Source organism: Miniopterus schreibersii (assembly GCF_964146895.1).
Source record: "Miniopterus schreibersii genome assembly, chromosome: 1".
Taxonomy (NCBI): domain Eukaryota; kingdom Metazoa; phylum Chordata; class Mammalia; order Chiroptera; family Miniopteridae; genus Miniopterus; species Miniopterus schreibersii.
Window position 1 is genome coordinate 199,810,706 of NC_138101.1, and position 25,498 is coordinate 199,836,203.

At 56.0% G+C, this 25,498-nt stretch overlaps 1 protein-coding gene across 4 annotated transcripts; it reads right to left on the reverse strand.

Annotated features, from left to right (window-relative positions):
• Positions 1–1,875: 1,875 nt before the first annotated feature.
• On the reverse strand, positions 1,876–24,371 carry MOK (MOK protein kinase). Of its 4 annotated transcripts, XM_081152393.1 has the most exons (12): positions 24,144–24,334; positions 21,665–21,779; positions 17,112–17,201; positions 15,607–15,677; positions 9,467–9,545; positions 9,306–9,354; positions 7,215–7,393; positions 6,274–6,375; positions 4,941–5,114; positions 4,370–4,484; positions 2,954–3,151; positions 1,876–2,872 (listed from the first exon to the last, which is right to left on the reverse strand). In XM_081152393.1, exons 1-12 carry the CDS (start codon positions 24,148–24,150, stop codon positions 2,792–2,794), a joined length of 1,260 nt encoding a protein of 419 aa, XP_081008519.1. In that variant the 5' UTR covers positions 24,151–24,334; the 3' UTR covers positions 1,876–2,791. The 4 variants fall into 4 exon arrangements, with proteins under 4 accessions (XP_081008519.1, XP_081008520.1, XP_081008521.1 ...); XM_081152394.1 differs by lacking the exons at positions 15,607–15,677; positions 17,112–17,201 and having other exon boundaries at positions 24,144–24,366; XM_081152395.1 differs by lacking the exons at positions 9,306–9,354; positions 9,467–9,545; positions 15,607–15,677; positions 17,112–17,201 and having other exon boundaries at positions 24,144–24,371.
• Positions 24,372–25,498: the final 1,127 nt, after the last annotated feature.

Genomic DNA, 25,498 nt, shown 5'->3' on the forward strand with positions numbered 1-25,498 from the left:
CCAGGCAGGCCCCTCGGGCGTCACCGAAGGAGCTGAAGTCTCAGCAAACCTGGTGCAGCTGTGCCTGCTTTTCGGTCCCGCCTCAGCTGCCTTCCGCTTTAGGGGGGCGATGCACCCCCACACGTGGGGATGGGTCCCAGGGAAGCCAAGACGGCAGGCGATCCGGGGGCAGAGCCCAGCCCAGCTCTGCCCCCCGGCAGCCAGCTTGCCGTCCTGCGGTGTGGCCTGGCTCGAGGACCCTCACCAGGTGTGCCCTCGCCGTCCGGGAGGCAGAGCCTGGGTCACCTGGGCAGCAGCGTCTGCCTTTTTTTTTTAATATGTCTTTATTGATTTCAGAGGAAGGGAGCGGGAGAGAGAGAAACACCGGTGATGAGAGTCCCTGATCGGCTGCCTCCTGCACACCCCCCACTGGGGATCGAGCCCGCAGCCGGGGCCTGTGCCCTGACCAGGCATCAAACCCCCATCGCCTGGATCCTAGGTCGACGCTCAGCTGCTGAGCCACGCCGGCCGGGCTGCCTCTTCCACTCCGAGCAGGTTCACAGCATTAACGTGCCGCAGAGCTGCCCCGCCCCACGCCAGCACCCCAGGCCTGGCTCGGCGGGGAAGCGGGCGGGCTGCCTGCTGGGCCCCGATCCCCCCCTGGCTGCGCTCAGCAGGTGTTCAGGAACCATGTGGAATGAGCGAGTTTGAGGGGATGGCGGCCGAGGAAGTGAGGCTCTGGTGGCTCCCCCGGGATTCTGTGCTGACAGTTTGGGAGCCGTTCAGCGCCGTTACCCAGATCAAATGGCCTCGCCGCCTTCCTCACACTCTTTCCTGTCAGGCCCTGGCGGCAGGCCCCGGAGGCCTCCTGTGCCCTGAGCCCCGGCCAGCAGACAGGCACAGCCGGCCAGAGCCACGTCAGCCGCTCGGGCCCGGCTGCCCCGCCGGAGGAGGGTGGGAGGGCGCCACGCAGGGAGCCCTGCTCCCGTCCGTGGGAAGGTGGGTGTGCCTTGCGCAGCTGATGCTCGAGCCCGGCCGTGGGCCAGGCGGCCACGCTGCCCCTCGTGGAGGCAGGTGTGCACGGACCTGCCCTTGGGCGCCTGCGGTGCTTCAGAGCGTGTTTATTCCAGCCACCAACTCGAAAGCAGAGGGCCTTATTTGGTGGACAGCTCATGTCCCTCTCGGGCCTGGCTTGCCCCAGAGAGCCCCGAGCCCCGTCCCCCGTGGGGGGTGACTGTTGCAGAGTAAGGGCTGTGGTTTTCCTGAGAACCAGCCTCCACAGTCTGCTCAGAAAGGCACGCAGAAAAAAACTTTAAAGGTTTCTTCTTCACACTGGACATACTTAAAGGGGGTAACAATTTCCCTAAATACGTAAATACCTGTTACTCCTTAAATGTGCCTTGACTCAGAGCCTTTGGGGCTTGCTCTCTGGTGGCCCTGCCCACCCTGCAGGTCCCTCCATAGGTCCAAGCGAGGCTCACACCTCCTCTGGCGCCTCTTACTGGCCCTTCCACACTGGGCCCAGCAGCTCCTGCCTCTGGCCTCCTGCCTGTGAAACTGTGGGGCAGCACAGTGCCCCTCCTGCCCAGTGCCACGTTACCACGGCCGTCCCGGAAGGCCCCACCGCAGTCTCAGGTGGGTCTAAAAGGGAGCTCTTCCCAACCTCCCGCAAGTGCACCCCGCTCCGAATGTCGTGAAGCCCTGAGCCTGCCCTTCCTGGGCATCTCCGCCCCTGCGGGGCCCCTCCTGCATCCACGCTCATGCCCTCCCTCTGCCCCGAGCCTGCCCCTCCTTGTGGCTGCCACAGCCACTGCCCCAGGCCCAGCTGTCCTGTCATTCTGGTTCTGCTTCACCAGCTGTTAGGGGGATCGGAGGCGGTAGACATGAGAGAGCCATGCAGGGGTGTCAGATCTGTTTTAAAAGGGGGAACAGGAAGATGAAAAAGGAACCCAGGAAATGTGCTTTTACTGCTGTGAGTCGGAGAGATGAGACAGAGGAGCACTCAGTAATTAGATTACAACGGCCACAGGGCCTTTGCTCTGCCCGGCGGCCGGGCCCACGCCTTGTTTTCCGGTGCCACCGTGTCTGCAGCACCCCACCTCTGTGAAACAGGATTCTTTTGTACCCCAGAAACAAAGCTCAGTGCCTGGGGCCCATCAGGAAGCGGCGTTCTCTACTCCCAGGAGCAGCTGGGCCTCAGGAGCTCAGACACTGTGGCCACCGCAAAGCCCGGATCAGTGGCCCGCTGGTGCCCACACTACACAGCCACTGCGGCTCCCTGGGTGGCACCGAGGGCACCGAGCACAGGCCTGGACTTGCTCCTCACGGCTTCCCCAGTGAAACAAAATCAAGCCACATCCAGGTCTTCCCAACAGATCAATCTCCAATCTGCTCGCATGGGCTGCAAACGGATCACATGGAGATACTGTGGTGATGGCTCTTCTTTAATAAAGTCAGCACATCCGCTCGCAGCCACGTGCTGCAGGGCTCTTGGTGATGTGCTGAAAGTCCACGCAGAGCCCGCGGGAAACTGGCCTAAATATCACGTAATACAAATTATAATTTCTGTTTGCATTCGTATAAAAAATTACAAGTATTTCCTGCAAATTCTCAGGTTACAAAGTGAAATGGAACCCTCGAATGAGGTGGAATTACAAATGTTACAGTGGAGCATACAGTTTGGCTGCTTTCAGACGCGGGGACCAGGCTGGCGGCCTCCAGGCCGCTGGGGCCGCTGCTGCGGGCTGTGTTCCTGGGGGCGCGGGTCTCGGAGGACCGAGCCTGCGCGGACGCTCCGAGCGAGCCGCGGCGCTTAGTATCCCCCGCCCTTCCTCTCGATGCTGGGCAGGTGGTACTGTTTCAGGTTAGGCTTGATGTCCTTCTGCGTCTCTGTCTGGTAAAGAAAGTGACCAACATTCAGTGGAGGCTGGGACGGTGGCAGGAGCGGACCAAAGGGGAGCTAGTGAGGCGCTACCTTCTGGTTTGCACCCCCACACTTGAGGGGCCTCAGCACCGGGACCTTCCCGCTCCCTCCGCGCCCGAACACCGCCTGCAGCGCCGGGCTGGAGTAGGAGAGCTTGGTGGCTCCCGAGAGCTTCAGCTGGGGCAGTTCCATCAGGTAGGCCGGGCCCTGCCTCCTGGGTCGGTCCTCCTCCTGCTTCCCGGGCTGTTTCTTGAAACAGAACACAGGGCAGCTGAGCACACGTGGCGCCTCCTCCGTGAAACCAGGAGGAACAAAAGGCTCTTTTGTGCCACTTTTGCCCAATACAACTTCCCGACCGTGAGGTGCGACCAGACAGCAAGGTCCTGCCACCCTGAGTGAGGTGGCTGCTGCCTGGCCCAGGGCGGGCGGCAAGGGCTCCGCGAGGGGCCTGGGCCCTCAGTGCGGCCGCCGGGCTGGGTGGGCTGGCGGGGGTGCCTGGGGCCGAGGCCTCGGGGATGGCTCCTAACTCCGGTCAGCCACGCCTCCACCTCCTGCGTTGGTGCAGCTGCTGAACTAAGAATGGCTTCCACCTTTTCATACTTGAAAACGTTCTCATGGCATGTGAAAACTGTATGAAATTCAAATTTCAACGTCCACAGTTTGTGGGAACACAGCCCCACCCCGCGTTATGCTGTCCGTGGGGGCAGCTGTGACAGACCTTAGGGTTGCAAAGCCTAAAATGCCTGCTCTGGAGCCTTACAGACACACGTGGGTTGCACTCTGACTGCAGGTGAGGCCGTGCTGGGACCAGCAGGGGTGATGGGGCAGGTGGGAGGGGCAGCTGAGCAGGTTCAGCAGGCTCAGGCCCGGGGAGGGGCCTCCATAGTTTGGGACCTGAGCAGTTGAAGGGAGCTGCCTCCACCCTGGAGGGAAGGCGTGGGGAGAAAAGCAAGTCTGGGGGACAGACTGGGAGATAGGCCTGGGAGCCATCAAGCAGGCAGGGAGCCCCGCGTTCTGGAAAGCAGCCTGGCTGCAGGTGTGTCTGCGTCTCAGCTCCCAGCTCATGGTGACATGCAGTCAACGCAGGGGTGAGTGGGCATGGCCGCTGGGAGGGCACAGCCTGGAGTGAAGGGCAGAACCAGGGGCTTGCACGTGGCGCATGGACAGAGTGTGTGTGGAGCCCTCTCTCTCTGTGACGGGAGCGCTCACCCGGGGCCAGCGGGAGGTCACCGGTGAGCTGGGTCACCTGGGCGCGGCTCAGCCTCTCTGCCCCCGCTGGGGTGGGTCTGGGGGCACAAGTGGCATCCTGCGGGACACCCCACGGCCCCGTCTGGCCTGCCCACGCGGCGCTGGCCGGCAGGGCAGAAAGGGCAGAGCCGCGGAGCCTCGCGGTGGCCCCCTCAGACACAGGCCCCCCGAGGGCGCGGCCCCCGCAGGGCCTCCCTCCTGCCGGCCGCCCGTCCGTACCTGCTTGCTGCCCTCCTTGGAAACTGGCCACTTGTCACTGAGCTGCTCCGGGGCCACGGGGCGCTCGGGGACAGCGGCTTTTCTGTGGCCGCCCCGAGCCTGCTTCTCGGCCGCCCTGCAGGGAGGGAGGAGAGCAGCGCCCCTGAGAACCCGCCACACAGCCCGTCCCGTCTCCAGAGGCGCCCGGCCCGTCGCGGCCACTGCCTCTGCCTTCCACGCGGACTGAGGACCTCTCTCCTTTGTCTCAGCCGCAGTCTCTGGCTGGGGGTGGCCCCGCCACAGGCCCGCACCCTGCGCCAGGTCACAGCGGGGTGGACAGGGGTGTGGACTCGGCTCAGAGCCCGTACGTCCAGGGCCGGGCGCACCCAGCTCACTGTCAGACCTCACGGCGAGTTCACCCCTTCACACGGGCAGGTGGGCTCCCCGCGGGTCTAACGGAGCCTCCCCGCTAACAGCCTCCGTCAGGAGAGTATTCCAGAAAAGGGCACTTCAGGGCAGAGAGCTGTTCAGGACCCCCCCCCCCGTCTCAGCAGCCAGCACCCCCCCCACCCCCGTTGTCCAGAGCACCCACCTCTGCTCTCGGAAATAGGGGTGCTGCAGGGCCTGGTGGGCACTGATTCTCTCGTCGGGATCATAGGCCACCATTGCGTGCAGGAGGGAGAGGCATTGCGGGGACAGATTGGCTGTCAGGAGAGGAATTCCTGATCCCTTTTTAAAAGGAAAATCAAAACTCATAGCTCTCGACCTGTATTGAAAGCCCAATGATAACAGACGATCATGCCATCACTTAGAGCACGTGGCCCGTTCTCGTCACGACTACAGGGACCTGCGCTGGGGTGACGGCCTGCGACCTAGAGGGGCCTGAGTACACGGGGCCAACCCAGAAGGCGCCACCCAGAGTGGCCCCCGAGGGAACTGGGGACTTTGGGGGACAATGTCGGGTCAGTGCGGTTCGTCACTAGCTGATGGGGCGGCTGGGCCGCGGGCAGGTGGTGTGTGGGGAATCTCTGTACTTTCCCCTCAGCTTTGCTGTGAACCTAAAACTGCTCTGAAAAATAAAGTCTTCTTTTTAAAGAAGGGTGGTGGTGGTGGAACCTGTCATCTATAAACGGAAGAAAAGTACCCTTCCCCAGAGGCTGATACCACATTTCCAGCTGAGAAGAGTGCAGTTAAGTTTAAAAAAAGCAAAAGAACCCTGGCAGGTTTGCTCAGTGGTTGGAGCCCTCGGACTGAAGGGTCTGGTTTCACTCCGGTCAAGGGCACGTACAGCGCTTGCAGGCTCGATCCCCGGCCCGGGAGGCGACCAATGGACGTGTCTCTCTCACACTGACGATTCTCTCTCTCCCCCGCTCCACTCTCTCTGAAAAACAACGGAAGAAATATCCTCGGGTGATGATTAAAAAACAAAGAAGGAAAGAAAATCCAAGACAGCTGTCACCCCCTTGCCTTCCCAGGTCGTGCAGCTGCTGGGCGCTGACCACCCCTCGGCCCACAGGCCCTTCCTGGAAGCCCCACTCCCCGGCCTGGCTTCATCTCTGAGCAACACAGAATCCTAACGAGTCCCGGCCGGGGTCAGTGCGGTCGGCAGAGCTGGGGCGGCCGCAGGAGCCTTCCCTGAATGGAGCCGGTGCCTGGGAACCTCATTTACCCAGAGGCCTCTAAGTACCATGTAAATGTGTAACTATTCGGGCCACGACCTGACCGCCAGGCCCTCAGGGCAGTAAGAACCCTTCTGTGATGCCTGAGGGAGAGCGTCCCTCTCAGAACCCTGGGGGCCCCAAGGACTGCGGGGCTGCACCTGCAACAGACGGCAGCCTGGCCCTGCCCTCGGTCCCCCTCCCCCATGCTCCAGCCCTGGCCGGGGGACAAGCCCCCCCGGGACCCCAGGAGCACGGGGCACTCACTGTTTGAACTTGGTGAGGGTCTTCGCAGCAGGGGTGCCCATGACGTCATGGATTTTCGAGATCTGGTCCAGCTCATTGGCTCCAGGGAAGAGGGGCTGCAGACTGGAGAATGTGACAAGGGGACAGTCCCCTTCGTCCTGGCTGCTCCTAACACCGGAGCCCTCTAACACCTTTCAAATTAATTCACAGCATTTTACTGCACGAGGAAGGGTGCTCTGTTGGCACTTTTAGCTTCAGTGAAATTGTGACTCAACTTTGCAAAAATAAGTCAACTATCGATAGGAGGGCTCGAGAACGAAAGGGGCACACCAGTCGGGATTCGTGAGGCGGTCAGGGAGCAGGTGGGAGCGGACCTGGTCCCTGCCCGTGCTGGGTTCCGTTCTGATGCGTGTCACCCAGCCATTAAATGACACACTCTGAGTGGGAGGGTGCTGCCCCGCCCGTCTGAGTTGCTCCCACATCTCCTCCCTTCTTCCCAGGCCCCGCCCCAGCCAGCGGGGAAGCCCCGAGGGGGGCGTGTGGCCAGGAGGATGCTGAGGAGTGGAGGCTGTGCCGGGCGGCCAGAGACCCTGGCGATGCACCCGCACCTCCCAGGGCAGGGCCAGGGCCACCGCTCACACCCCCCGGCAGCCCCACGGTGGCATAAGCACGTTTCTACTCGGTCCCTAACTTGGTAATCAGTCATTTCACTGATGAAGCCCAAGGCGGGGGCCCAGGGCCGGGCTGCCAGGTGTTCTGTTCTCCATCACAGCAAGCAAGGAAAGGTGTTGACAAAATACGTTTTCTGTTAAGTTAAAAGCAGTCGCAGCACCAGGATGGCTGAGAAATCCGTGCTGCGGGGAAGGGCCTGGCGAGAGGCCCGCCCGCCTGTGCGCACACCAGCACGTTCACACAGGTGCCCGGGCCCCGAGCTGGCTCACGGACCAAGGTGGGGGCTCTACCTGGCGACCTCGTAGAAGACGCAGCCAGCGCTCCACAGGTCCATCTTGTAGCTGTAGAAGCCATCGGTGAGGAGGCACTCGGGGGCCCGGTACCAGCGGGTGGAGATGTACTCCGTGTACGGCTGCTTGGAATAGACACTCCGGCAGGACCCCAAGTCCCCTAATTTCAGGACATCCTGCTGCAGGGGGAGAGAAGCAGGGACAGAGGAATCTCCTTGCACAGCTGTCAAAACAGAAGCCATCTCAAATATTTACGCACTAACGGGAAAGCCACTAGCAACTAAACTGGCCTGTGAAATGCCAGTCCCTGGCCGTATATTTGTAAGCACGAGGAGGTGCCCTAACAGGTGAGGACGTGGGCTTCTTTCCAGTGGAACATGCTAGCAAGTGTTCTGCAGACGCTGGAAGAAGTTAAGTCACGTGTGAGTCTGCGAGCAAGTTACACCCACAGCCAGACGCCCAGAGCCGCTCAGGCAGCTCGGGCCGGCTCGCACCCGGCTCTGTGAGCAAGTCAGACATACCAGGGAGACGGGTTTCGGGGCAGTTCTTCCACTTTCTTTACCCTTCACATTCAGGTGGTAAAATACAGGCTGCACCTGCAGCTACAGCGCAAGGCCCCTCTGCCGGCCTCCTGCCTCGGTTCCCATCCCCAATGCACCACGCCAGGCTATCAACAACAAGCATAAGGCTGCCTGGCTGGCATTCGGAGTGGTTAGAGCACCGGCCCATGCACCGAAGGGTCGCGGGGTTGATTCCCAGTCGAGGGCATGGACCTGGGTTGCAGGTTTGATCCCCGGCCCAAGTCAGGATGCATGCAGAGGGAGGCAACCAATTGATGTGTCTCTCACATCGATATTTCTCTCTCTCTCCCCTTCCCTCCCTCCCTTCCACTCTCTCTGAAGATCAATGGAAAAAATATCCTCGGGTGCGGATTAACCACCACCACCAAAAAAAGCATAAGACCGTTAAAGGGCAAGAAAAACAGTCTGAGAGACAAAGCAGGCTTCAGGGCTGGGCTTAGACATGGCACAGGGTTGAGAATCATCAGACGGAATTTACAATAACTACGATTCATCTGTGAAGGGCTCTAATGGAAAAAGTGGACAACACGCAAGTTCAGATGGGAAATGTCAGCAGAGATGAAAACTATAAGAAAGGATCACAAGGAAATGCTAGAAATTTTTTTAAATTAGCAAAAAAAAAGACTTTGCTGGGCCCGGCTGGTGTGGCTCAGTGGTCGAGCATCAACCCCGGAACCGAGAGGTCATCGGTTCGATTCCCGGTGAGGGCGCCTGCGTGAGCTGCGGCTCGGTGCTCAGCAGGGCGCAGGAGGCAGCTGGCGCTGACGCTTCTCTCTCACTGCTGCATCTGTCTCTCTACCCCTCCCCCTTCCTCTCTCTAAAAGTCAATAGAAACGTGTTTTTAAATGACTTTGCTGGGTTCATCGATAGACCAAACACAGCCAGGAAACAACCAGGGAGCTGGGAGATAGGCCAACGGAAACGCCCCAAACTGAAATGCAGAGAAAAAAGGGCAAACACGCAAGAGAACGCCCAAGCACCACGGGCCAATTTCAGAAGTGCCGAGTGAAATAAGCTGGACCAGAAAGAGCGCGTCCTCTAACTCCACTACAGAACATTCTAGGAAAGGAAGCTAATTCTGCAGCAGCAGAGTCACTCGCTGCCTCGGGACAAGGGGCAGGACGCTTTTGGGCGGCCGTGCGTGAGCGGGGCTCTCGCGGGTGAGCCCGTGGCCCACCCTTGCCACGCTGTGGCTTTGCCTGGGCAGGGCCGGGTGGCTCTGGGGCGAGGCCGACCTGCTCGAATCCCGACTCTCCCACTGTTATATTTAGTGTTTGGGGTGATACGTTGGAGTTTGTTTTTGTACATAGTCTGAGAAAGGTGCCTGAGAGTTTCCTTCCAGGTGTACGGCCGTATTGACGACATGTATTAAATAAACCATTTTTTCAAACTGAGAGGAAAACACTACTGCAAACCTCGTATCCAGTTACCTGGGACTGAAAGCACACCCACTGGGAAGTTTTTATTCTACCTTTACGCTGACATCAACTTTTCATACGAAAGCCCTTACCTTTATTAATATATTTTCTGGTTTTACATCTCTGTGAAATATTCCATTTCTGCATTCAATATAAAAGGGAGGAGAGAATTAATTGTGCCTCACTGACGGCGTCCTTAACGAATGCTAACGCGTGCTGCGGATCTGGGAGCTGCCACGTCTCGGGGCCACACCTGTGCATGTGATCCAGGGCCCTGCACAGCTGGTGCATATAGTGCATGACTTTTTTCTCAGATAAGGGGTGTCTTCTCCCTGTACAATCAAGGAAACAGCCAAATATGGGTACCAATGGTCCTTAGGCCCCTTTTTTGAATAAAAAACAGACCCTGTTCTTACTTAATAACACGTGAAAACCTAATTTCCGCTGTGTGGAGTGACCTGAAGCCGTTTTACAGGAAACACAGAGTCCCCCCAAAAAAGCCACTCAGAACTCCACCCACGGCGCGATCCCACCCGGAATCGCGGTGTGTGTTCTGATGGAGACGAGACAGTGTCCGGTGGGAATCACGGGAGTGGTTGGCTGAGTAACCTGGCTCAGCCTGAGCCCTCCTCCTAACTGCTGACCGGAGCATGAGGAGTCGCTTGTACACCCAGAGTTCTCCTGGGCGCCTGTCTGGGTGGAGATTTCTGTTTTAAAGGACAGGTCAGGCTCACAGCAGTGCAGCTGCTCTACTCTGAGAAGACCGACGGCTGCTTTCCAGGCCCACAGGCTCCGACGGCACCTGCTGGGCCATCAGGGCTCGAGGGACAGCTGAGCTGCTGGCGCTGTCCGGCCCCTGCTCCCCCGCCTTCCTTCCCGCAGGTGTGCAGGATGCTCTGCTTTCTTCCTCTACTCCAGCATCTTCCAGAAGGTGTCACAGTTCACTTGATTTTCATTTCAAAGGTGTGTTTTAAATTTGTAAAATAACCGTTCTCACCTACCAATTCAGAAAACCGTTACCCCCTCCACGAGCACGAATCCCATAGACCTTCATGGCCCTGCGTTTCTCCGCTGCCTGCAGTCCCCGTGGACAGCCCTCTTCAGGGACCCAGCCTTCCTTTCCTCCTGGGTACCCCCAACCCTCTGGCAGCCCGGGCGCCCTCCCCTCGCCCTTCCTTGGAGAATCGCTGCCTGATGGAGCGAAGCTACAGGAGACAGGCGCCCTTGTCTGGTTTTGCTCTCCTGACCAAGTTAATTTTTACCAATTTTCTCATTAGGAAGATTCTAAAGAATGTCACGTACAGCACAGCACTGAACACAGTGATCAACTGTGGCCTTTGCTGTCTGTCCTCACTGGGGGAATGTGGCTGCCAGTGTAGCCTGCGCTGTGGCAGAGCCATCGGCACACGTCCCTCCCCACGAGACCCCGCCCCCAGGCCTGTGCCTGGCCTTGTGGTCAGGTTTGGAGGTGCACTCTGGGATCCACCGGGGCACAGCCAGACAGCCCTTGGCCGTGCCCCACGGCACCACGTGTGCACGTGCCAGCCATCGGTGCTTTGCAAAGGAGAGCTCACTGTTCTGAGCGGTTAGAGATCTCGCCGAGAGGGCAGCCGATGGGAGAGCAGACTCAGCGAGGAGCCTGGGCAGTGACCAGCACCCCTCTCAGCAACCACGGCCACTCAAGGACGGGCCCTCCCCATTCTGCTCTTTGCAGCCGGCTCATCTTAGGCAAGTGCTGTGGCTTCTTTGGAACTCCATTCCTCACCTCTGCAGCGGGGCCGAGCTCCACCACCAACCATGAAATGCACATATTACCTCATTTAAGCCTCGTGCCGACCCTAAGAGTTGGGACTCTGACTGCCCCCACGGGAAAGAGCCCGACCAGGGCCTCCCGTCACTAAGCGGCGGCGCGTGCTCGGACCCGGTACCCCTCTCCACGTGGGAGGTCTGGGCTGAGGCAACGCCCTGCGAAGCACAGCAGCAAACCGCAGGACGGTGTCACTGGCTGGGAAGAGAATTCCCGGGACAGCGAGGTCACATCACACACCGACCGGCAGGGACAGACGTGTAAGGAGCGCGAAGACGTCAATCACTGCTCGCCGTGTCCCGGGACGTGGGAGAAGCGCCGCAACAGACTCGCTTCACTGTGACTCGGCTTTGGATATATGCCGAGGACGTGACACGGGGACTGTCTAAATGGGTCCCAACGGGCTCTTTTACTAAGGACGGGACCCCGGTTGCTAGGGGATGGGAAAGCTGTGCGTCAGCTGAATTGGCAATGTTTTCTTTTTCACTGGTCCATTAGAAACGGTGCACCATACACCCAGCGGGTCAGACTGGATGAAATAGAAACAAACTGAACGAGTCTGTCCATCACGCCTGAGCCACCCATGGAAACGAACTGGAGGCCACGGTCACGGTCACCTGTCTGGTTTTACCTTTTCCTACCTGGTTCATTCCGCAGCATCACGATTTATTTCAGGACGCCTGCCCCACTGCAGCCTCTGAAGCTATCACCCTAAGGTGACAGGCCAGCCCACTGCGCCTGCAACAGCCCACGCTCTGGAGGTGGCCGGGGACTGGGATTTCTGCGCCGAGCCCATCTGCTGCCAGGGGAGGGTCTCCGGGGCTGTGTCAGCCGAGAGGGGGCGGGGGACCTTGTGGCCTGCGGGTAGTGATGGTGGCCTTGGCAACCAGAGCTTTCCTGGCCCCACCTCCCTGGAGGCCTGACTGAGCCTCCGAGAGAGACCTGCAGTTTTACAACAAACTCCTTCCTCTGTGGGAACCAGCCGGATGGAACAGCTTCTTGCAGTGAAAGCATCTAACTATGACTCTCAATGTCCAAAACATCACCAGGGTAGATGACGGACAGTGTCCCACATAGGGGACCCCAGTGATGGAGCTGCCAGGACCCCAGTGCCAGGGAGCTCACACTCCGGGTGGACCGGTGGGTACACAGGGAGGCAGATCCGTGCCAGCCGAGTGCTCGAGAGACGGCAGGAAGCGGGGGACGCACCAGAGCGCGGTCAGGCCTCCTGGGAGGTGGCACCAGGAAAGCTCTGGTTGCTGAGGCCACCACTGACACCGTCCCACGTAAAAAACCCCTTTTGGTTAAACTAGCGACGACGGACGCTGTTGCCTGCAACTAAAAGGGGAGAGCCACACGCACTTACGGCCCCTTTCTTTAAACTGCAACCAGACAAGTCCCTACAAGGTGCTCCTCGGAGCACAGCCTGAGAGGGGATGAGGGGCATTAGCGGCACCTGCCTGGAAGCTCTGTCGGCCTTTCCTTGTGGCCGGGACATCCAAGCGCATGGTCCTTTTCCCGGTAATTAGTTTTTACTGCATTTTACAAACGTTTTGGACCACAACAGGTAGTAAAAAACAAACCTGGTTTTCTACTGTAGTTTTGGAAACACTGGTCTAAACACCAATCAAAAGACACCTCTCCCCTGGTTCCAACCCCACGAGTGGCTTCCTACTGACCCCGAATTACCTGACCGCTCACCCAGCCCCACCAGCCGCGGGCCCTGCCCGCACTTCCTACACCCCCCCCACTGCAGCCACGGGCCTAAGGGCCTTTGCACTGGCTGCCCCTGGGCCCCGGGCCCTGCCTGGGGTTCTGGTCACTCCTTCACTCGCTGCTGTCTCTCCTGAGTGTGAGCTCCACGGGGAGGAAGCCGTGTCCATCCTGCTCCCCATATGTCCCCACCTCAAGAACAGCTCACGGTGTGTCCCAGTGAACGAGACATCCTCTCCTGCATTCCCCCAATTCTCCCATGTTCCAGATGAGCCTGGACGTCGGGCCCACAGTCACCTCTGCCTCGACTGACATCTAGCAGAGGAGAGAAAACGGCCCCCGGCGATCCACTCCCTCAGGATTTTACCTTCACACGGTTTATCTCTGCAACAGTCTCTACTCTCTGCATCCAAAATGCACCTTCTGTGCGGCTTCCCCTCCTTCCCGGCCCCTGAAACTGCTGTGCGTACAGGCGGACAGCTCGGTAGAGGCTGCGAACACCCTCCCAGTCCGTTCACTGGTTCTTCGGTGCTCCGCAGTGCTACTCAGTATTCCGACTGTCCAGGAGGGTCGTCACGTAGTGACACGAGCTCTCCAGTAGAGAAAGCTTCGTGCGTGAGCGACCTGCGTTTCAGTCAGCCAGCATCACCGCAAGAGCAAACAATCCGCGTCTGTTCCGGTGAGCACGCAGCGGGGCCAGGCAGAGGCCCAGGGTGGCCACAGAGCAGAAGCGTTAAGCTTTCCAGTCAGACCTCCGTTTACGTTCCAGCTCTGCTGCTTATTAACAACTTAACTTCAGGTTGCTACTTAATCCTTCGGCCTCAGTCCCCTGTAAAACGGGGATGGCGGTAACAGTGCCAAGCACAGGGTCTGTCAAGAGGCGCTGCGCGGTGGTTAGGACACGCGGGGACCTGCCTAAGTTCAGACCCCAGTTCTACTGCTTTCCAGGTACAGAGCCTCGGACAGGCAACCTCTCTGAGCCTCAACTTCCTCATCGTTAAAATGGGGGCAACGACAACATGTGCCCGACAGGGCTGTCGTGGGGGTAAAAGGAGTTAGGCCTACAAGGAGCGGAGGACAGGGCCTGCGCGTGGCTGGCATTCCTGAGCCGGCAGCACCGCCGTCCTGTAGCTCATCAACTCCAAGGTGGCCCTTTTCAAAAGTTCAGTTCACCCTCCCTGCAGGCAGCTCGGCTCCAACACTCAGGGTCCGAGCAGCGCTGCGGGCGTCCCTGTCCCCGCGCTCTCGCCCTGGCCGCTGACAGCACCGTCGCGGCCGCGAGTCAGCGCCCGACCTGCAACAGCGCGGCCTGTCTCCAGTCGCGCTCCACAGGCAGACACTGAAAGGGACGCAGCTTCCCCAGCTACGCAATTCCCCGACTGCTGAAAAGTAGGTTTCTAAGCAAAGCTTTCTCCAGTGTCTAAACGCACAGAAACCTGCCGGAAACTGCCCCCTCCCTTGAGTTTTGAAATATCACACTCTGGGAGCAGCCGTCGGGAGCCTGAGACAAGACACGCGTCTCCCACCCCAAGGACGCGAGCGCGCGGGTTCGTTACAGGTAAGGCCTCGGTCACCGGCGCAGAGATGCCCGTGGAGCTGGTGAGGCGAGTGCTGGCTCCCGCGGCGCGGGCGCCCCGCCTGCGCCCCGCCTGCGCTGCTACACGCAGATGAAGCCGACCCCGCCGGCCGCAGGCTCAGGAAATGGGACCGCGCAGCAGCGCCTCCCGGTTCACGGGGCCAGGCTCAGCCCGAGCCACAGCGGCCGGGCTAAGAGCTCTATTTTAAATAGGTTTCAGACCAAGAAACCAGATCTAACTTTGTCAGAAATGCGCTTGAAACAAGACTAAACCTGACTGAGGGGCTACCTATGAATAATTATAAGAAATACCATGGAGTCCCAGATATGAATCTCCTATCTTCCCAAAAAGATCCAAAAGTTTTTGGATCAAAATATTTTACATCAATTTATGGATGTAGAAAAATGTGCCCACTTACTCCATTTAATTTACTAAAGCACACATTCTAAGTCCCATGTAAAGTCTACTTGTTTGATGATGTAGTTTTCTCCGCTCTGCACTTCACAGAACAATCTCATCTGCAGTCTCCACGGGCGCGTCCAGCATCCGTGTCTTCCTCGGAGCAGCTCGTGGATCGGAACCTTTTCCAGAGCAACCATCTTCAGTTTGGCCTGAATTGTCTGAGCCAACAGAGCAGTTTCTAAGTCATCGATGATGCTGTCAGGGACACCCTATTCCAGGCCACCGGCACTCACATGACACTAGGTTACTTTTTCGGTTGGTCCCATAAGCACAGTGTGACCTGTGAAATGTAACACTTCCTGTGCGCTTTCTCAGTGACATTCTCAAGGCTCACTGTCCTGGCATCTCACACAACCGTGAGGTCAGCCCCAGGGATGGTTGTTAGATGTGGGCCAAGGACCTGCCTCCTCCTCTCCATTCCCTCAGGTGACCCCTGTAGCCTCCAGCCCCTCCTGGCCGGCCCAGGCACCGGCTTTCCTAACAGGGCTCCATTGTTCGAGAGTAAATGAATGAGCACCCTGTCATTCGGGAGACTCTGGAAGGATCCAAATATAAGGAGGTGCCCTCTCCTGTGAGGGTTCTTTGGGGGGAAAGCCCTGTCTTACCCTGAGGCAAGAACAGAAATAGATCAGCAGCAGAGCCCGAGAGAAGAGGGACCGTGGAGTGGGGACCTCAGGGAGGGAGCTGAGCTGCCCCAGCTGTCCTGCGGCCATCCGGCCCTGTGTGTTTGTACATAAACACTGCACTCGGTGACGACCGACCTTGAGAACCAAAACAAAGTTTGTGCAAACTACAAATACGTTCTTACGTTAGCTTTCCAATGACTCTACGTACCTCGTATCAGTTCATAAACATTCATGTCCATAAGTTCACATATTAGCGCAAGAGAACCAGATTTTCTGTCACTGCAGAAGAAAGCAGGTTTTTAAATGTTTCCTCGTGTCTTAATCAGAAAAAACAATCAGATATTTAATTCATCTGTAAACATTTCTGGTAAAAGTAAAGTGCTCCCACATCAGACAAAGGCCAAAGTGTAATGACTGAAATAGAAGTTTTGGTTTTAAAGAAATATTTCAGGTAAAATTAATTTAAAATAATAGTAAAGCCCTACTTTAAGTAAAGCCCTACTTTAAGCAAAAACTCTAAAAGTACCACCCCCCATTTTTGAAAGACATACATCCTGACAAAATATAAAATTAACTCTCAGGAGAGAGAAGAAATGAGGTTGGAGAGCTGGCCAAGCAGAAGAGGGGATTTAACTCACGCCCTGCGGATGCCATCTGAGTTTTAACTTCCCTATATTACTTCCATGTGACTGGCATACATTACAACGGGGGAAGAGTCCAAAAACCAGCCGGGAAAAGGGAGAAAGACGAGTGACTTCAGCCTGTGCGAGGACGTCAGGCCTTGCCCAGTGGGGACAGAGACCTTCAGCTGAGCCAGCAGCTTCTCCTGATTCAAATGGTCCTGGAAGGGATCCCTAACCCCACAGGGCAGCCCTGACTGGCTCAGAGTGCCTCCGGGGGGCTGCAGGGGCCCCCACTGTCTCTCAGGGTGACAGGAGGCCCAGCACAAGTCTGGACAGAGAGCTTTCTAAAGTGCCTCCAAAGCGCCTTCTGCAGGCCGGGTGTGACTGTTGCACGCAGACCTCAGTCTCCAGATGCGGCCCAAAGGGACACTCGGCACAGCCGCGGGTTCCAGGCGGCCACGTGGCTGCAGCCACAGTTTATACCAAGTTTAAAACTGTTGGTCCTCTGATGAATACCTGCTGCACGTGAGGGGTCAGAGACTGAGACTGTGATTTCGTGGCAGGTTCTAAAGGCCAGGCCGCCTTCCTGGGGAGCAGCAGCAGGGGCGCAGGGAAAGGCAGGGCCTAGACCCCCCAGTGAGCCCTGCTCAGGGTCCGCATGCAGGCACAGCTGCCAGCGCCTGGGGACAGCTGTGCCCTGCCTTCCTGATCACGGGTAAGACTTATGGAAACTGTTCTATAGTGAGACCAGGAATTTTAAAAACCCTGAAACGGTATCAATTATTGTAAGAAAGGCTGCATGAGACTGCAGAGATGACTGCGGCAGGGAAAGGAAGGCCAGTCCCCCCACCCACCCCCACCAGAGATATGACAACAGTGCTTCCCCAGCGGGTCCCAGTTCACACTTGAGGCCTCAGGAGCCGGGAATCAGATACACAGCTGACCAAATAAATATGTGACTTAAGATAAAAATTACTACTCTCTGAGCTATGAAGGAAATATCTACAATGCCTACCATGATCTTTCTTAAAAAGAGATTTAATCATTATCATGAAATTTAGATAATTTTTAAAGGCCCGAATATACTTACAAAACCACTTCATGCAACGTAAGAATGTTTGGGTGTGGATTCAGGCGCCTCAGGGCTTGTATCTCCCGGAGATTGTTCACTTGCTCAATACTATCGTGTAGGCAAAAACAAACAACTCATGTAGCATGCAGGTCAACTTTAAATCTGGGTCATTAAATCATCACTTACTGTCCACGGTCACAACTGAAAACCCACAGACACTCCCAGCAAGTTAATCAGGTTTTACTTCTCCATTAGCACCTGAAATTAGGCGAGTCACGTTTCTGCGTTATCCTATAAAAATCAAAGTTCTTAGGGCTCTGCGCATAAATTCAAATTTTTCCCGTCTAAGCTCCTGAAAGAATACCTTGGTAGTTTCTTTTGCTATATTAAGAAGCATATAGAGATATTAAAATTTCCTATTAATCAGTTTATGAGAACCAACCGAGCAATGTAAAAGCCATGTAAAAATTGGCATTTTAAATGTCCATAAACAGACCCACCCTTCCTTATCGTTACCAAAGGCTGTCATTTTTTTCCACTGCCTTCACCTGGTGACAGGTGGCCTCTCAGCAGGTGTGTCTTACTGCAGGCTTTTCTTAAAGACTGCTGTGCCTGACGCCCTGTTCACACCCCAAATCCCATCAATACAAATGTAATAGAGGCGAGGGCCAGCGGCTGCCATGCCCTCCGACGGAACCTCAAAGGAGCCTTGCCTCCCTCCCAGGTGGGGCCCACGGACTCGCTGCATCAGAGACTTTCACCCCAGAGGTTCTCAAAGGGAGTGATTGTGGGAATCACCTTCCTTTGAGCTGGTGAAATTCCGTTCTACTCACTTTAAATATATATATCTCTTTATTGATTTGAGAGAGAGGAAGGGAGTAGGAGAGAGAAACATCAATGATGAGAAAGTCGTCATTGATCAGCTGCTCCTGCACGCCCCCGACTGGGGATGGAGCCCAAAACCGGGGCATGCGCCCTGACCGGGAATCGAACCGCGATCTCCTGGATCCTAGGTGGATGCTCAGCCACTGAGCCATGCCTGGCAGGGCTACAGCTGCATTTTTTAAAGTAAAAAATACAGTGTCAGTTAGTAGAGTCCGGGGGACTGGGTGTTGTATGCCAACTTCCACCATTCCTCTACAAATTCTGCCGCCGCCATGGTGTCCTTCCGCTCCTCAGTTCTCAGTTCGTGCGTGTGACCCGTTCCACTGCGTCTCGGCCTGTTAGCATCTGAAGATACTCTACTTGCCATCAGCTCTTCGTGAAGACCCGAGACCGGCTCCTCTCACTGTGATTATCGCCTCGAGTCGGACAGTTTGTTCTGCGTGCTGAGGATGTGATCTGTGTGTCTCTCCTCTACTGAAATCCTATTTGCAAATGGAATGTTAGTGGGTTTAAGTTCCGTTGCTCTCTCTACAGGGTCAGCTACTGAATGGTCTCACACTGTGTTTGTTCCTGCCACTCCAACCAGAGGTTTCGCTGCGGAAGACAAGCCCACTCTGTGCTGAGGCGGCTATGGTTGTGCAGCCTTCCAGAAGTATCTACCCATCTGTCCAGAACCTCAGCTCTAACCACACTTGGGTTCCTAGGGTTTGAGTAATTCTGCTTTGCAGCTGTTGCAACAGTCTCCCATGGGTGGTCAATCCCCTCAGGTTTGGATGCATGGCTGCAGATACCTGTCCACAGCCTGAGATGACCACTGATCTGTGCGTCAGCCACCCGACACCCCTGGCCCAGGTCTGCGCTCCCTTCCAAGGACAGCAACATGCCAAAGTAGGATTCCCACTATAGAGCCTCCCCCACATACATACTCTAAAGAAAAGCCAAGGAACACCGATTCAGTGGTATTTTATTAAAAATCTTTACTTATTATGGGTTTTAAAAGGAAAATGTGTTCTAATCAACCACTTTTAAAGGGAGGTGAAGAGCAAGAATTATTCTAAACTACATCAGATGACAACGGGGATGGCAACGAGGCTGCCGTCTGCTGCACGTGAGCCTCACACCCACCTGGCAGCTACCTCCTGGTCCTTCCCTCCTCTGGTCCTCGAGCGCCTGGAGACAAGGAAGCCACGGCTCAGGTGCTCGTGTACTACGGAACTCAAGGGGTTCACTGCGTGGGGTGCTCTACTCAATACTCAGACATGGGTGTCCAAGGTAGTTCTATTTACGTGCAGCAGGTACAGGAGACGGGATTCACATCCAAAGCCCTGCCTCGGGAAGGGAGGCTTAGCCACTGCTTATGATCAAACCTCAGTTCTCAAATGTCTCTCATCTTGAACAATTTGCTTCTCGACCAAGTTGTTCATGGGAAAATGTCTCCACTGTTGAACAAAACTTCGGTTCTCGACCCGACAGTCCTTTCATGCTGACACCGTATGATCCGTCACGCGTCTCTCAGGCGACAAAGGAGAGGATTCGAGAGTGTGAGTCAGTTTACCACCAACCCTCCTGTTGTTAACATCTCAGGAAATTGTGCTGTGAATATTTTTGTGTGTTTTTTGCTTTTGTTGCTGGAACAGATTAATTTGATTTACATTATTTCTAATGGGGAAAATGGGTCACTTTTCGAATAAACAGCTTCTCCAACAGCCTCCAGAAGGAATCAAGTTCGAGAACCAAGGCTCCACGTGTAGACTCTTTGTCAACTACATGTTGATTTCTTCCGGCCCTTGGCTACACTCATCCTGGCTGAGCTCTGGTCAAGTTCATCCTGTTTCCACTGGTCTGGAAAACACTGTGCTGTACACTAACACCCGCAAGAGCAGCATTCAGTGAGAATGCCCAGGCCTGAGACCCTTGTCCCAGCTGACAGCAGGGGTGAACTTCCATGAGGGACTGAGGCTGCACGAGTACACGAAGGCAGTTCTCCAGATAAACTGCATGTCCCCCACCCCTCAAAGGAATGCCCCTTAGAGCAGTCTCATCTTTGATGGAAACACTTCTACTCTGTGTTACAGACAGCTCTGCTTCCTGAGGGGACATCTGGCCGAGCGTGTGGTTGCTGACAGCGGCTCAGCAGTGACATGCCCGCATGGTGTTCTGACACAGCAGCAGGCTCAGACGTGTCCAGGCCACTTTTTGTTTGCATCTCTTCACCAAAGTAATAGCTGGCAGGTCCTGCTGTCTGTAAGCACATTTACCCCAGAACCTGACAGTAGGACTGGCTCTCCCCTGAGGGGCCAGTGCCTCTCACCCACCCTGCAGCTACAAGTCCACCCTCAGCCATCTGGGCTTGTGATATGTTTCTCCAAGGGGGCTGTTCAAGGAAGTCTGCCCTTACACACGGGGTGATCAGTGCTCTGCGTGTCAAATTCTCTATAAAATTTTCTATTGAGAGTAATTTGACGCCCAAAGGAAGAAGTGACAGAAAAGCCAGAGACCAGCGACAGCCGTCCTGGCAGAGCAGGGAGCAGCCACCCCTTTGGGCTGTGCAGAAAGGGAACCTGGACTCAGATCTGGCTCTGTGACAGCTGTCGAGCTGCTTTACAACTCTAAGCTCGTCCTCCTGCGCAGAAAGGGATGGTGACCTCGATCCCATGGGGACACTGCGAGGAGGAGGTCACTGTTCACCATACCCTTAGACACCACTAGCTGTCCTATGCTCCTTCCTGACCTGAGAAACAAGTTTTCACACTAAGAGCCTGAAGTCAGGGTTTATATCCCAAAACACTCCAGAAGGCTCGGCACCAACGTGGGGGAGAGACTATGCTTTTAAAAAATGTGCTTCAGACATTTAGAGACGTCAATTCCTTTGACATGAAAAGCTGAGCTTCAAGCCCCACCACTGGAAAGTTCAACAGCTACAGTAAAGCAGCATTCAGCCCGCTATTCCACTGGCGTGGTAATGACCTCAGCATGATCCATACTGAGCCGCACACTCGGGGACACAAGGGGTTCTCTGCGGGACACAGCCACAGCACTCCTCCAAGGGACCTGTCCAGAACCCAAGAGCCCCCTCTCCACACACTGTCCCCCAGAGATTCAACTTCTCCAACCCTATTTGGAAACTACTTTTCTTTTTTTTTTTAATATATCTTTACTGATTTCAGAGAGAGGAAAGGAGAGGGAGAGAGAGAGATAGAAACATCAACGATGAGAGAGTCATTGATCGGCTGCAGCCCACAACCTGGGCATGTGCCCTGACCGGGAATCGAACCCTGATCGCCTGGATCCTAGGTCAACACTCAACTGCTGAGCCACGCCCGGCCGGGCATGGAAACTACTTTTCAATTAACCGATTCACAATTAATTAAATCACAGCGGCTTCTGGTTTACTTAGACTAAGGTTTTGTTTATAAAAGTCCAACAAACAAAACTCTGAGGAACGTAGACTGTTTAAGTGAAGCATACTTTTACAATTGAAGTTTTTTGTGACCAATTAATCATTGATATCACAGTAAACTGGGACATAAATAAAACCCAGTATAATAAACATAAAATGAGCCCATAATCCTCACTGCCTGAAGAAATGTGACTGTTCCTTACATATTGTTACATGAATGCAATCTTCCCACAAATACTAAGTTGCCCCGCTGGTTTAACCTAGTCCGCTTGGAGTGTTAACCTACCTTTCAAAGTGCTGCTTCATTTGTTTACATGCATAGTAGTTTCCATCCCTCAGGCTCTGCATCTTCATAACTTCAGAAAACGTTCCCTCGCCTATTTTGCCAATTGCTTTGTAGTCTATAAATAAAAACATTTATAAAAACAAGGTTTTATTTATACATGTATTTTCCACTCCCAGACAGCGAACGTGTTCCCTGGAAGATAATCCAGCAGCATGTACTGAGGATTGTTTCTCTTGTTTTCTAAGGTTCAGAGTCCCCCTCACTGTGTGCCGGCAAGAGCACGTCTCCTCTCTGAGCTCCCCCAACAGCAGGGAACCACGTGACTGGCATCCTGGAGGGATGAGAGGCTCAGACCCCACCAGAGCTGGAAAGCAGAGGAGCAGGGTGGCCCACCGGGATGGCTCAGGCGTGCACCTGGGCGTCGGCAGAGGGGGCACTGCACCAGCAGCCTCGGAGCATTATTTAACCCTGAGAGTGGAGGTCAAATTCACTTTTTGTTAAGAGAGAAAGTTGTCACGCCCACGTACAAACATGTGTATTCAAGCCCTGCTTTGGAAGATCTTGAGGTGATACCCATGGAGCTGTGGGGCTCAGCCAGCTCAGGAATGAAAAGGATTGGGGGAGGCTAGTTACTATGCTCAAAGCACATGTCTGGACCACAGTTGTCAGGAAGAGGGTGCAGCTTCTAATTTCCACTCTCCTCAAGAGATTGAGTAATTCAAGCCAAACTACTAAATCAAGGTCAGGAACCCTGGATGAAGAGGTCTGCACCCAATTACTTACACCGTGCAGTGAGGAAAACTGTGACCTGAATTACCAAACATCATAAAATCATTCCTAAACACATAAATAATTTAAATTGTAATTGTACCCTGCTCTGGCCTGTGTGGCCCAGTGGTTAGAGCATCTGCCTGAGCACCAAAGGGTTGAGGGCTTGATTCCAGGTCAAGGGCAGGTACCTGGATTGCAGGTTCTATCCCCAGCCCAGGTTGGGGTGCCTGTGGGAGGCAACCATCCACGTGTCTCTCTCACATCGATGTTTCTCTCTCTCTCTCTGAAAAGCAATGGAAAAAATACCCTCAGGGGAGGATTGAAAAAAAGTTATCACGAAAGACACAAAAGTGCCCTGGCGGCAAGGCTCAGGGGTTGAGCGTCAGCCCATCATCCCATCATCCCATGCCCCGAGAGGTGGCAGGTTTGAGTCCCGGTCTGGGCACATTTGCAGCTGGATCCCAGTAGCAGATGTGCAAGAGGCAGCCAACAGACGTTTCTCTCCCTCTCCCTTCTTCCTCTAAAATCAATAACAAAAAAAAAGGGGGCACAAAAGGCAGGACACTGTGCCAGATGAAAGGAGACCAAAGAGATCGGACAACAGAATGCACTTAGTGATTTTTGATTGGATCCTGGAAAAAATAAAAACGCCTGCACTGAACATAATTGGGATCCGTGGGAAACCCGGGTTGCAGACCTGCGCACGCGCGGGCAGCCTAGTATCGCGGGAGCGGCACCGGCTGCGGCTGCGCGGGGCCCCGCTCCCCCCGCAGGGGCCGCGGCGGCGCCGGCGCCCCGACGCCCTCCCGTCCGCGCTCGCTCCCAGAGGGCGCCCGGGGCACCCGGGTGGAGGGCTTATCAACACTAGGGCAACTCCTTCTGCGGCTCTCCTGTGGACGCCACCACTTCCCAAATAAATAGTTGGAACGGAAAAAAGGGATATGGTAAAAAAAAAAAAAAAAAGTGTGTGCCGTTCGCAAGCTCACATTATAAGCAAAAGTGCAAAGCCCTTCGTAGGCCCCGCGCTCGAAACGCAGGTCTGGGCGCAGCAGCGGGAAGGGCTGACGCGGGGACCCCCGCCCCCAGCAGCGGGAGCGCGACGGCTCGCAGGGGCTCGGGCGAGCTGCTCCCCGCGGGCGTCTCGGTGCACGACTCGGCCCAGCGGCACCTGGGGTGCGAGCCAACGGCGCGGGACGGCTGTCCTTCCACAGCAGGGGGTCCGCAGGGCTTTCTGCACCCGGGTCCCGCGCACCCACTCGCGCAGCCCGGGGCGGCCGGGGCCTCGAGGACGCCGAGCGCGCGAAGCCCAGCCTGGCGGTCCCGGGAGCCTCGGCTCCTCCCCTCCCCGCCCCTCTCCCCGCCCCCGCCCCGCGATCCCTTCCGGCCGCCCCGCCCCCTCCCTTCCGGCCGAACCCGCCCCCTCCATCCCCCATCCCTTCCGGCCGCTCCGCCCCTCCGCCCTTCCCTTCCGCCCCACCCCGCCCCCTCCCTTCCGACCGACCCCGCCCCCTCGGTCCCCCATCCCTTCCGGCCTCCCCCGTCCCCGCTCCCCGGGACCCTCCGGCCCCCCAGCGCCCCGGACGCCCCCGGCCAACCCCCATCCCGCCCCTTCCGGCTGCCCCCGCCCCTGGGACCCTCCGACCTTCCCCCCGGCCGTCCACCTCCGCCACGCACCCTCGCGTGGTCGCCCTTCCCCGGCCCCACTCACTCTTCATCCCGGACGCGGGAGCCGGCGACAACCCCTGGCCGACCCTGGACGGAGAAGAAAGCGGCAGGGAGGACGGCCCCTGGCTCCCGCGGCTCTGAGGCGGGGTCCGGAACTAGGACCTCCGCGGTGGCCCCGGGTCGGAGAGCGTTAGGACCCGGCCGCCATGTTGTATCCCGGTCACCCTAGCAACCGGCGAGCCCGGAACACGCCGAGGCCGCGCCCCCCTCCCGCGCGTGCGCAGAGCGGCCCGTCCGCGACAGCCGGCGTCACGTGCGCCCGCGCCTGGCGGCCGGCCGGTGCGTCCTCGTTGCCAAGCAACCGTCTGCGCGTCCAAGCCTCTGAGGGGCGCCCGGGCCGGTGGGTGTGGTTCGGTGGGCTCCGGCGCCCTCCGCCGTCCCGCAAAGGTTAAGGGTTCGATCCCCCGTGGGCGCGCGTGCAGGAGGCGCCCGGCAGGCGTTTCTCTTGCTCTCCTCGCCCTCTCTCTCTAAAATCAATAAACCTGTACTCGGGTGACGATTAAGAAAAATTAAAAGGCATCACCATACCAAGGTCATCTTAAGTTTCTGCTATATTCTCTTCTAGGAGTTTTGCATTTTACATTAAGGCCTGTGATCGATTTTGAGCTAATTAGGCTAAGCTTTTGACAATATGTATATTATGGACAGTTCAAAATTAAAATGGATAAGGCTACTCAGGATCTCAGGCAGCTACCCGAAGGAGGTGGCTGCGGGGGGCTGGGGAGGGAGGAGCATGGCATTGCTGTTAAATGGGTATAAAGTTTCACTTCTGCAAGATAAACAATTTCTAGAGATCTGCGGTACAACATAGTGCCTGTAGTCAACAATACCATATTGTGTACCCAAAAATAAGTTGAGTGTAGATCTCATGTTGAGTGTTCTTACCCCAAAGAAAGGGGGGCCTGAGGAAACTTTTGGAGGTGATGGATGAGTGTTCGAGTTTGATTGCGGTGATGGTGTCACGGTGTATACATGTGTCCAAACTCATCAGTTTGTATGTATTAAATATATGCAATTTCATATGTCAATTGTACTTCAATAGAGCCTTTAAAACAACAAAATTAATAAGATGACTACAAATACACTTATTTCAAGTTATTTTAAAAAAAATTTATTGATTTCAGAGAGACAGAGGAAGGGGGGAAGAGAGAGAAAGGCCAATCTTTTTCAAATGCAGTTCGATTTAGGCCACTGCCCCCCCCCCCACTCTTACCCACTTGTTCACCTAAAACACTTCACAGGTTCCTAGTGCTCCCAGAATGAACACAAAACATAGCATGAGGTGCCAGACGTTTTACACCTGGCCCTGCCCGTCTCCTGCATGCACAGACACAGGTA

Bases quoted from the DNA above. Each gene is read 5' to 3' on its own strand.
- MOK (XM_081152393.1), bottom strand. The intron at 17,202-21,664 runs GTAGGTTAACAC...CCTACACGATAG, and splicing joins ATGAAGCAGCACTTTGAAAG to TATTGAGCAAGTGAACAATC. The intron at 2,873-2,953 runs GTAGCGCCTCAC...TTTCTTTACCAG, and splicing joins GTGGGGGTGCAAACCAGAAG to ACAGAGACGCAGAAGGACAT.